This window comes from Sander vitreus, chromosome 6 (genome assembly GCF_031162955.1).
Source record: "Sander vitreus isolate 19-12246 chromosome 6, sanVit1, whole genome shotgun sequence".
NCBI lineage: Eukaryota > Metazoa > Chordata > Actinopteri > Perciformes > Percidae > Sander > Sander vitreus.
Genome location: NC_135860.1, coordinates 26,737,282 through 26,750,097, shown reverse-complemented (window position 1 = coordinate 26,750,097; position 12,816 = coordinate 26,737,282). Strand labels below are relative to the sequence as shown.

The window sequence follows — 12,816 nt, the reverse complement described above, 5'->3', positions numbered from 1 at the left end:
GCCTGTTTTGTTTCTGTTTTACTCTCGCTGCTGATTCCATCAGTGTACGTGTACCTAGAGTTTAAAGGATAAGAATAAGAATAGCAATATTCCATGTTTTTCTTATTGATAAAAAAAAAATTTGCAGAGTCAAACCAACAATGATTGTATCCTACTAACAAGAATTGTGTGTGTGTGTGTGTGTGTGTGTGTGTGTGTGTGTATCCAAAGCCTGACATATCTTATTCCTCTGTGCCATGGAGCTTCATTGTTCTCCGAAGACTATTAAAAAGACATCAATGAGCCACACTCTTGCACTGGGTGACGTGTTCCGTCACTACAATGAACACACACACACACACACACACACACACACACACACACACAGTAGTTTATTTTGACTCAGATTCACACAATGTCCTGCATCCCCATATACTCACTAGAGCACCAAATGTGGATGAATCTGTAGCTGACATTTTTGATCTCCTCTTGTTTAAGTATTGTTTGCTGTGTGTGTGTGTGTGTGTGTGTGTGTGTGTGTGTGTGCGTGTGTGTTCACGTGTGTGTGTGTGTGTGCGTGCGTGCAGGAGCTCCTGCTGTCAGGGATGCCAGAGATCGATGTGCAGGATTGGTACAGGAACACTGAGTACACCAGTGGCTACGACCCTCAGGAGCCAGTCATCCAGGTGGGTTTTTATTTTCTAATTATTATTATAATTATGTTTGACTTGAATAATCTGGGTGATGATGATGTTTACCAGTTTGGTTGTCCAAACCTTAAGCCAGGATGTTACTTCATTCCATTTATGGATTTGTTTGAAAAGAATTTGAGGAAAGCAACATTTACCAAGCAATGCGGTAGTATCATTTATTTATTCATTTGATGATATTCTTTTTAAATGTCAGACTATAAAGAACAGTTGACAGGTGAGCAGACTTGCTCACAATGTGTCATCAGCTTTAAACTGTTAGTCTGGGCGCCTGAGTAGCTCACCTGGTAGAGGTGGGCGTCCATATGCAGAGGCTCAGTCCTCGACGCAGCAGCTCAGGGTTTGAGTCCGATCTGCGTCCATTTGCTGCATGTCTTCCCTCTCTCTCCCCCCTTTTCCTGTCCACAGCTGTCCTGTCTATTAAAGGCTAAAATGCCCCCCCAAAAAACTCTTAGTCTATATGTTTCTAATTTCCTGTAAAGTGTATGTTCCCAGAGTCTGTAGTCTTTACCTCAGCATTTAGTTTGAGAGCCAGATGTGCCCACACGTTGCATCATTACCACTGTATGTGATATTAGCGTGACATGAGTTTACACACAGCTTTTGTTCATCACACTTTGCATTTTTGCATTGCATTTTTAAAACCGTTCATTTTAAAATGCACCAGAACCTGGATATGCTGTAACCCTGGCAGGTGCCTATTGAAGCTCCAGTTCAGTGAATGAAGTGAATACATTATTTCAGCCCAGCACTTTGAACACTTATGCATCATTTTATATTTTGAATCCAAAACGACCAAACATGAGGGCAGTTTCTGTGTTCAGTGATGTGATCAAATGTTCACCACTTACAGGGAAACTTACCCCAAAGTGGAAAATAACAAATTTCCTTAGAGGAATGATGAAGAATGATGAGCGTAATGTTTAGGAGAAATAGTTTAACATTCCCCAACAATACTCTTAAAAAAGCCTTACATTCGCTGAGGTATTGGGTTGTAGTTCTTAAATAATTTTAAACAGGTCTTAATTTCCCTACCTCTAATGCTCATTGAAATGTTCTTGCAGCGCTGTACAATGTTCTTTTTTTAGTTCTTTTGTGTTGTAGTTTTTTCTGTCGCTAGTCCAAATATAAGTAGCAACTTATATTGCAGCCGATCTAGACACCAGTCCTATAATGCCAATGAAGAAATTGGGGAATTGTTTTAGACATTCTTTCCACACTCTGACATCTGGATTATTATTATTTTTTTTTTATGTCGCTATGTTGTTCTTAAATTTCATCCATAATGTACTTAAAAAAGGTCTTAAAAAGTCTTAAATTTGACTTTGTGAAACCTGCAGACCCCTGACTCAATACCAGGACCTGTTCTGTTCTACCACCGGTCAGGCAGAACTATATTCATGTCACATTGCAACAGCTTTTTTCTGGACAAACAGAACCACCTCACCTTCTTCTGTTTCTCTTTCTGTTTGCTGTCAGCTGATCTGTCTGCATTTGTTTTGCAGTGGTTCTGGGAGGTGGTGAACAGCCTGACCCAGGAGGAACGGGTTCTTCTGCTTCAGTTTGTCACTGGAAGGTTTGTCTGCTGTGTTTCAACTCTAGGTCTTAATATACAAAATGTGCGAATGTCTAGTAATTAGTAATGAACATAGAAATAAAATGGATAGAAAGGCCAGTTTCATTCAAATCAATGTAGCAGAATGGTCAGAGCAGCCGCCATTTTTATGTGTACCATTCTGCCATGGTAACGTATAAACTTCCGATAATAAGCCGACTTCCGGCAAGTCGCGGAGCTGAGGTTTTGCAGAAACGGACAAACGAGCAGCGGAGTAGTAAGGTTACGAGGCAGAGAGCCAGCCGCTTAATGAGTCAGATTAACTTCCACACAAAGCACATTGCCATCTCCACGAGTGACCGCTCTATTCAGCTCGTTTTCTGTGAACAATGTGGCGAGGGGGTAACGTTAAGGCGGAGTTAGCAAGCTAACGTTAGCCAACTAACACCGGCTGGCTGGCTTGCTGGTTCCGCCGTGCTTGCTGCATCGGTTACAGAGAATGAGCTGAACAGCGGGCTGGGTCTAACGTTTGCGGTACGCTGTCCCACTGCCGCTGGCTCTAACTGTCCCTCCTCACTCCCTGCAACTCCAGAGAACGTCTCCCGAGCCACGTCGGGGCGGCTCTCTTCCCAGTGAGATGCGACACAGTTTATGGCCCCACTGACGCGCATTGTCTCTATGACAACTCACAACAATCTGCATTTTGTTGTGTACCAATCAAATGACCACGGGAAATAGTTCAATGGCCTTTCTATCCATTTTAATTATATGGTAATGAAGTTTCCTTCTCTATCAGTTCCAGGGTTCCTCATGGTGGCTTTGCCTACCTGATGGGTGGCAGTGGTTTACAGAAGTTCACCGTTGCTGCAGTGCCATACACCTCTAACCTACTGCCTACCTCTAGTACCTGGTAATGACTCAATGTCTTCGTCAGTCTCTTTCTATTGACTTAGTTCTATTTAGCGATAATCCAATACTGTTTTTGCTTCCCGATACCAATTCCGATACATGAACTTGCCTATTGGCCGATAACCTGTATACTACGATCCCTGTATGGATGTGATAGAATTTCTATCTTTGTAGTTGCTCAGGTAAAAATTTTTGTGAAACGTGAACAAACAAAAATACACTACTTTTAAAGTAGTTTTTCTTTGGGGCTAAATTACTTGGTATTGGATCGGTGCATAAACTTGAGTACTTTCCAATACTGATACCAGCATTTTAGGCAGTATCGGAGGCTTTTCCGATACTGGTGTCATCATCTCTAGTTCTATTCAAGCATTTGTAGCATGTGAGTAGGATTGGGCATCAAGAACCAGTTCCAACTTGGAATCGTTTAAAAAATGAAGATGCCAGTGGAATTGTTTGGAATCGTTTCGAATCCGATCATCGGTTCCATATTTAACCCGAGCAAGTTTAGGTCTCCATTGCGGCCGCCGTACTTCCAGGCGCTTGTTGTGTTGCAGCCATGGACTAAACTGCGCTCTAACGTGTGGCTTTATTTTATGTTGGAAAAAAAACAAACTGTAAATCACAATTGAATCAAAATAAAATCTCCCTCTTATCTGTGAAATAAGCATGTGACCCATTACAACTCCACCCCTCAAAGAATCGATAAGAACCGGGATCGAAAGGAAGAACAGGAATTGGAATCAGAATTGTTCAAATCAAAACGATGCCCAACCCTACTTGTGAGTTTATTCTATTATCCTTGACTTGCCATGGTCTCGTGGGTGTTTTGACTCAGTATTATTTCAGTCTCGGGCCACAGGTATCACTTGCTACAGTCTTTGTCCTCAAACAAGTCCAGTTGGCCTTTTGCCTTTTCCTGCCCACCATCACATCTGGTGGCAGACTGGAGAGGCTACTCTGCCGTCAGTCAGCCATTGGTTCCCCATAGACACCTTAAATGTTGTAATATCTTTATGGAGTGCAGGTACTTTGTATTTTCCATTATATGTCTTTGCCATGAATTTTTCACAATAACAATTTCCTTGGTATTTTTCTGAAAATAACCATCTAATGTGGTATTATTTATTTCAAATTAGTTAGCGGAGTTAATAAGCAGTTGTTCATTTCCAGAGGAAGTTCTTTAGACAGGAAAAAAAGAGATCCATTTAAACCAAGGGGGTAAGCTTCGCTTCAGAGCTCGAACCTCCTATGGCGCCATTTTGATGCTACAAAGCCATCACCCGACGTTAGCATTCCATTGACTGCCATTCATTTTGACGTCACTTTGACAGCGAATAACTTTTACATCTGAAGCATTTAAAGACTTTATTTGTCCATTGTTCATTTCTAAAGAAACGCAACAATGTATAAAAGGCTCCACTACCTTGTACCTCACGTTATGGCTCCGTAGCAGACGTTTTTGTAAAAATAGGCTAACGATGGTGTCATAACCACGCGACTTACTGTCGCATAGTAGAGGAATTACCGTATAGTACAGGAGAAGCTCGCAGGCAGTTTGGACTTACATTAGCTGTTTAAGTTTAATTACTAATGTTAACTAGCATTTTAGTTAGCAGTAATTAGCCTGTGTCCATGTTATCTCCTAACATATAGCTACGCTCTCCGTCTCTGCAAGATTGGGAATGATTGAGATTTCTCTTGGCACAGCTACCAGAAGACTTACAACTTTCAGACAGGTTGCTCATGTCACATTTACGTCGTCTCTCTCAGTGGGAGGCTGCGCAGTAACGCACAGCGCTCACCGGAAAAGTGCTTCTAATATCCTTCACTGGTCTCCGTCCAGAGCAACGGGATCTGTTGGTCCATTCTTATATACAGTCTATGATTTAAACCCAAGTAGATATTTTTATATATATATATATATATATATATATATATATATATATATATATATATATATATATATATATATATATATATATATATATATATATATATATATATATATATATATATATATATATATATATATATATATATATATATATTTATATATATATATTATATATACAACTTTTTTTATGATTGTTTGCCTGACATCAACCTTATAACGTTTGAGTTAAATCAGTGGATTCTGTTCTGCATACACAGTATTTGATCATACTACTGCACTAGTTGTTTACTGTTCTTATCACATATCAAACTTTTCAAAAGTCAAAGGGGAATTGAATTCTATTACAGTTGACTCACTATGAACAACAATATGAAGACTATTACACAGGTACTATCCAGGTTTCCCCCCAGTGTATTACTGTAGTAAGCCTGGTGGCCCACCGGGCCTAAGTTCCCCAGTGGGAATACATTTAAAAAAAAAAAAGTATTTTCAAGATGTTTTTTAAAACTACAGCTACAGTTACAGTGGGGTGGCTTGGTTGGAAACTTAATCATATTTTCAAATCTCCATTTAGCTTTAGCTTAGCACTGACTTAGCTTATTTAAATTCTCAATTTCGTGATTCCTTCGATGAGACCGTTACCACAGAAACTATTGGGCTCTACATTAATGCTGCCATCAGTCTGTGATCATCCTTCACTCGCCCCCGGCTGCCCACAACTTTTCTGGGGGAAACCCTGAAATTTTATTTAGAGCTGCAAAGATTAATTGATTAGTTGTCAACTATTAAATTTATCACCAACTAGTTTGATAATTAGTCGGTCTCAAAATTGGTTTGAGTTATTTTTTTCAAGAACAAAAGTCCAAAGTCAAAACTCTGATTCCAGCTTCTTAAATGTGAATATTTTCTAGTTTCGTCACTCCCCTATAGCCGCTTTCCGACCAAGTAGTTATAGGAACTTAGTTATAGGAAAAGTCCACTTCTAAACAGATCTACTAACTACTCTCCCCCAAAACCGTTTTTTCCATTTGCACTAAGTGGTCATAGGGACTGGTAGGAGGGGTAAGGGAGTGATGCAAGCACGGCAACGGTCTTTATAGCGTTAAAATCAGAAAACAAATACACCAAAAAAGTATGAACTAAATACTAAATGTATATATACTAATGTATATAGCATATTTGTCATAATTTAAACAAGTCTCCCGAAGAGAAATATCTCTCCCCCGCCTCTGCCTGCTGCGCTGTGTGTGTGTGTGTGTGTGTGACTGTGTGACTGTGTGACTGTGTGTGTGACGGCCGGCGAGTCGCAGGACACGCTTGTGGAGTTTAACTCCGAAAAGACAGTTAACCACAGGTTCCTGTTAATCTTATGATGGAAATGTGTTGTGATATTTAAACAAACGAACCGTCAACGGCGAAATAAAAGCCTCTTATTTACGAGACCGGTCTGAGAGACCTCCAGCTTACAGCGGGGTCTCTGAGCGTGACTGGCCGAGCGACGAGCTAGCGGCCCCGACAGGCGCCTGCTGGCTGTCGCCTCACTTCATGGAGCTTCTCAACTCCGAAAACTTTAAGCAAATTGTCAATTCGGCATCAATTTTCGCAAGACTGCCTATATTCAAAAACTAAACAGTTAATTTCTCGCCTAAAACCTTGTCAGAAGTGAAATTAGTGAGGAATAAGATGGCGAAAATTGTTAAAATTGTCCCATTGTTGATCTGTCTGTACCGGAAACCCGACCCTCGTTGACCTAAGTTCCTATGCTGAAAAGGGAAAAGAGAAAGGACCCTGCCCTTTAGGCGTAGGAGCTGAAAGAGTTACAGGAACTGCAGCCAGAGGGGCTTAAAAATCCCCAAATTGGTCCAGTCAGAACACGAGAAAAAAAGGGTTCTAGGAATTTTATGTTCTAGGAACTGCAAAAAATCCCTCCGGTCGGAAAGCGGCTCATGACAGTAAACTGCAACTCTAAAATATTTATTTTAGTTGTGGACCAAACGAGACATTTTAGGACGTCGTCTTGAGCTTTAGAAAAGCTGATTGACATTTTTCACCATTTTCTGACATTTTATAGACCAAACAACTAATCGATTAACCAAGAAAATAATTGACAGAATAATTGACAATGAAAAAAATCCTTAGCTGCAGCCATAATTGTATTCCTTTGTAATAAGTATATGACTGGTTCTCAAAAGTGCTCCCAGTTGGTGGTCAAACAGCCCCAGTTCAGTGCCATCTGCCATCTTATTGTGTTGGCAAAGATGCTGTGGTTTTTTTCTTCACTGGAAGAAACTAAGCATTGTTATGATCTATTTATTTCTGCCCTCAACACTCTTAAAGCTTAAGGAATGAAGAAACAGACATACAGACCCAGTACTAGTCCCTCTACAAGCCGTAACTGAGGGACATTTGACAAAAATGACTAAGCACTAGAGGGCAGTGTGTCTCTTCAGTGTTGCTGGCACTGGGCGACCAGTGGCGTCCTTGCACACTGATGAATACAGGGAGAGGTCTCTGCATGCTTGAGCGTGCAACAGATTGTTCATATTGCTGCAGATCTTTCTTTTGGAAAAGCGTGAGTCTCCAGAACTCCTCCACCAGCTAGATAGTTATTTTAGTTTAGTTTATTTGTTTCAATTCAATTTATTTGTAGTATCAAATCATAACAAGAGTTATATCAAGAAACTTGACAGATAGAGCAGGTCTAGACCACACTCTATAATTTACAAAGACCCAACAATTTCCCACGAGCAAGCATTTGGTGCAACAGTGGTGAGGAAAAACTCCCTTTTAGGGAGAAACCTCAGACAGACCCAGGCTCTTTGTGGGCGGCATCTGTCGCTGCCGGTTGGGACACAGAGACACTGATATAGATATACAGATATAGAGAAATATGATTCATAATAATAACAGCAGTTGAAATGAAACTGGAATGAAAATAATTTCCTGAGGGGATCAATAACGGATTCTGATTCTGATGATGAACAGTGGCAGTTATAGTAACAATACAGATAGTGGAACTATGACTAGAAATAATAGTTGTAGCAGCTCAGGGCGTTGCAGGGTGTAGCAGGGCGTTGGGGGGATGTAGTAGGGTGTAGTAGTGCGTAGCAGGGCGATGCGGGGCGTAGAAGGGTGTTGCAGGGTGTAGTAGGGCGTAGCGGGACAATGTGGGGTGTAGAAGGGCGTTGTGGGGTGTAGTAGGGCATAGAGGGGGCATAGCAGGGCGTTACGGGGCGTAGTAGGGCACAGCAGGGCATCAAGCAGGACCACGGCGGCAGCTGTAACCAGGAATTAGGTTTCACAGAACATAAAAAATAATTACATTTAAGAAATACAGAAATACATGCGAGGGTGTGGTAGAAACCTGTAACGGCTTATATTAAAACCATAACCAAAGGACATACACAAATGTAGACATACAAAATCCAAAATACATTTCACGATATGAATCTCAATCTCATGACTTTTCTCCTCTCCACAGTATCAACATGCTGAAACTCCCAGAATACCCGAGCCAGGAGGTCCTGAGAGACCGGCTGCTGGTCGCGCTGCATTGTGGGAGCTACGGTTACACCATGGCGTGAACATCCTATCAGTTCCTGCTGCTGTGAGGTTCTGCAGGCTCCTGCAACACTCCCTCCTCCTCCACAGACACTCTTTTTTTTTTTGTAGTCAGGCGCTGCTTTTGCTGGACAAAAAAGAAAAAAAAGAAAAAGGGAATTCCAAATTCTTATTAATGAGCTACTGGCGAGGCACAACAGACTGAATAGAGACCACAGCTTCTGGATCTCTCCCTGTGCCAGAACTTCTATTTTTTTGATTGATGCTGGTATCTGGTAATTTATGCAAATAATTTAATATATTCTAAATTTGACAATTTTTCATGCATTTATTTAAGAAGAAGAAAAAAAATGTATACCATGATTTCTCTACGTAAAACAGTATCATAATAATCACAATACAACATATTGATGCATGCTTACTGAATGCCAAATATGGATTTAGTTTAAGACCTTTCCATATACAACCATTGCAGAATTGATCAGTTTCAAACATCAATCAAACTGCATTGTATCTATGTCCCAGCTTCACAGTGCAGATTCCTTTATAGAAAACTGGTATAATAGAACAAATGTACATTTGTAGTTTTAGCCTCATTTTCAGATTTAAGACTACTATTTATTTATTAAATGTTTTGTCCATCTCCCTATTTTAAAGCTAGAGTGTGTAGTTTCTGTCGCCCCCATGAGGAATTCTAAGTAAAGACAACAACACTGTTGGCGCATCCACATGATACAAGCCTTCCGTAGCCATACTGAGAAACACAGAGAGAGTTGTGTGGAGCTGATAGTCTTAATTAGCTTTGAAGCAACTCATTTGGCAATGGCTTGAATGTAACGGACGTTCATTAATATCAAAAAAAGTTAGCTTTAACAGTCCTCGTATTTGGTCTAGTAGCTCTTCTCCACTACCAAAACTTGACTGACTTACCGTCAGGGCTGGGTATTATCAGAAGTTGAAGATGCCACGGTGCCAATATGATTGCTGATTTTGTTTTGATACCTTGTTGCACTGTGAAGAAACAAAACATGCATTTTGTTGAACAAAATAAGCCAAACTTCAGAAATGACCGTAAAATCAATGCAGTACATGGCCAATAGTGTGTCGACAGCCTAACATTCAAGTCATGCGTGATAGCTGATCATGTCATTCCAAAAAAACCATAGGCATTAATGTGCTGCTATAACAGCCTCCCCATATCCTATCTGGTTTCAGGCGGCAGGGATTTGCTCCCATTCAGCCACAAGAGCATCGGTGAGGTCCAACACCGATGTTGGGCGATATGGTCTGCAGTCTTGCAGTCGGTGTAGGGCTGCACGATATGAGGAAAATATGCAATATGCGATGACGATAGTACTTAACAAACTGATACTAAAGTGTACTCAGTTCTGTCTTTCTGCTGTGTTCAGTGTTCTGCTTAAAACTATAGTGTGTAGTTTCTGCCTCCCCCATGAGGAATTCTAAGTAATGATAACAATACTGTCGGCACGTCCACATGATACAAGCCTTCTGTGATCACACCCTCAGCCCTCCTCCACGCAGCTGTTAGTAGCGTTTATCCCGTCAAATCAAGGACACGGAGGATTGAAAAAACATGGTGGACTCTTCAGAAGAGATAATTATCTTGTGATTTTTACGTCCTCCTAGTCTCCAAAGCTGAACGCTGCTGTTGTCCTTTGTCAGCGGTGATGTAAAACGCATCACTCCAGCTGCTGCGTGCGAATATCGCCGGGCTACGCCATTTTGTAAACATAGCCATACTGAGAAATACACAGAGAGTATTGTGGAGCTGATAGTCTTAATTAGCTTTGTAGCAACTGATTTGGCAACGGCTTGAATGTAACGGACATTCATTTATATAAAACAGTTGCGCACTAGCTTTAAATACAAAAATTGCTTATTGAATTTAAAACAAATGAGAGGAAATCCTTTCCAACATTCTTGTATTGAACAAATTCAACATTGAATTGAATATAAAAGCACCACAGAAAAAAAAAAATGAAGTGCAGTTTTCTACTAATATTTTCTTCCAACAAACAAAACAAAATCTTTGAATGTCTATCGCGATGTGTCGCAGCCTTTCAGACTGCAGCAGTTGATATTGCGATGATGATATAGAAAAAATAAAAATAATATATATATATATATATATATATATATATATATATATATATATATATATATATATATATATATATATATATATATATATATATATATTGTGCAGCCCTAACAGCCAAAACACATAAGCGGCGTAGCACAGCTATTTTTATTTCGTCGCCCATGTTATCCATTCTGTCCGTTCATACCAGACGCGGCGTGGCCGCATCGGCCCGAGCGCTGCAGCGATAGTTTCGGTGTCACCTCTATTTCTTGCGTGAGACGCGAGCGTATGTGTCAAGCCAGGCAGGTAATCACATACAGGAAGACCACAGTGCAGCCAGATGCTTTAAAAAATAAAACGCATTTCAAAATAAAACCAGGCCAGGTTTATGGTGATTTTGGCTGTCTTGACTTCTCACAGCGAGACACGCGATTAGGCACACACACACAGAGAGAGAGAGAGAGAGAGAGAGAGAGAGAGAGACACACACAGGCTAAAATTACTACAATTTTCCCCAGTCAGCCTGTCTCTTTCTATCAGAGAGAGAGAGAGAGAGAGATATCGCTTTATGACCGGCGCGTAGAAATAAGGGTCCGGCGTAAATGTCCAGGCGCGGGATCAGGCACGTATCTACGCTACGCGACACTTACACGTGTGTTCCAGCTGTTAGTCCAGTTCCAGTTCAGCCCAAAGGTTTTTTTTGTGGGTGGGATGGACAAAACCATTTCTTTATGGCGCTGGCTCTGTTCATGTTGAACCAGGAAAAGGGCCAAACACAAACTGTTGACACAAAGTTGGGAGGAATACTATTGTGTATCATTGTATTAAGATTTAAAGTCATTGGAACAAAGGGGCCATAACGAGAAGAAACAGAGCCAGACCAATAGTACATTCAAGTATGTAGACAGGAGTGTTTACATACTTTTGTATGTAAATCTGCAAATAATCATTATGCTAATTATTATTATTATTATTATTGATAATATTTCAATTTGGCTACTACCCACCACAATGTTCGTCCTGTGTGTGGTGAAGGGTTAACAAAAGCATTTAGACCTTCATGTGTTGAGTGAGTTGTAGTAATGACATTGTAAGAAAAGAACATGTAAAAAAAAAAATACAAAATAATGTCCACTGGCAAAAAGCAATATAGTGGGTGCTATTATTATTAAAATTATTATATTTTACCACAAAAGATAAAAATGATCGCCAAGGATAAATATTTATTGATTTATTTTCAAAAATGTGTTTTAATGACATTTGGCGTTTAATGTATCTAAGACTGGACTGTGATGGGACATTTGTTTGTAAATTAAAGACATTGACGTAGGTATTGGACGTACGTATGGCTCAGGTGTTTTCCATTTGTCTACATACCTGCATGAACACTCCATCCTGTGGAATAAAATGCATGTGTGCTAGGTGAAATTCTTTGTTTCATTTTGGAAGTGAGCATTTTGCTGTCATCTGTATTTGTGCTTGATAATGAATAGCAATCTTTCTGTTTGTATTTGTCCCTGTTCAGTAGACTTTCACAGGGGAACGGTTCAATATATCTACATGATAAATGTTTGGCTCGCAGTGCCAAGAAATAAAAGCTGAAATCATTTTAAATACCTTACTTTAATTTGTATTTTTGCCTATACACAAACATGCTGAACATGTGTTTTTTTACTCTGAGAGAAGGGGATCATGCTATGAAGTTTTTCTTATTTCCATTTGTAAGGGGGAGTGTACATGTTGATTTAATATTTCATATCAATCAGTATTGTTTTGAAGGCCTCGCCTGAAATGCTTTTATAAACTGCTGTTAATGTTTATTGAAAATGCAGCCTTTATAGATATTTCTGTAAAGTCTTCAGTATCAAATGATGTATTTTACCATACATATATGTTGTGGTTTGAGATTTTATCCAATAAAACTTGTTTTGACAATCCAGGTGATTTGGTAGTGTTTCCAGCGAGCTGCAACATGTCTCATGTTTGTGCGGGGATAGAAGAACAAGAAGGAGGTATTGACAGGAGAAGGTAGAAGGAGCTGATGTGTGTGCACATGAAGCTGTGTGTCTGCCCTGATAAACAGATGTGGCCACAGCAGGAG

At 40.1% G+C, this 12,816-nt stretch overlaps 1 protein-coding gene across 3 annotated transcripts in view; it reads left to right on the top strand.

The window, feature by feature from the left end:
* The window catches only part of hace1 (HECT domain and ankyrin repeat containing E3 ubiquitin protein ligase 1), a 52,509-nt gene extending 42,122 nt beyond the window's left edge, over nucleotides 1-10,387 (top strand). For all 3 annotated transcript variants that reach the window (XM_078253591.1, XM_078253590.1, XM_078253589.1), the window contains 4 exons: nucleotides 567-665; nucleotides 2,195-2,265; nucleotides 3,041-3,154; nucleotides 8,532-10,387. In XM_078253591.1, coding sequence (XP_078109717.1) covers nucleotides 567-665; nucleotides 2,195-2,265; nucleotides 3,041-3,154; nucleotides 8,532-8,634 — 387 coding nt within the window. In that variant the 3' untranslated portion in view covers nucleotides 8,635-10,387. The remainder of the gene's footprint in view (nucleotides 1-566; nucleotides 666-2,194; nucleotides 2,266-3,040; nucleotides 3,155-8,531) is intronic.
* Nucleotides 10,388-12,816: the final 2,429 nt, after the last annotated feature.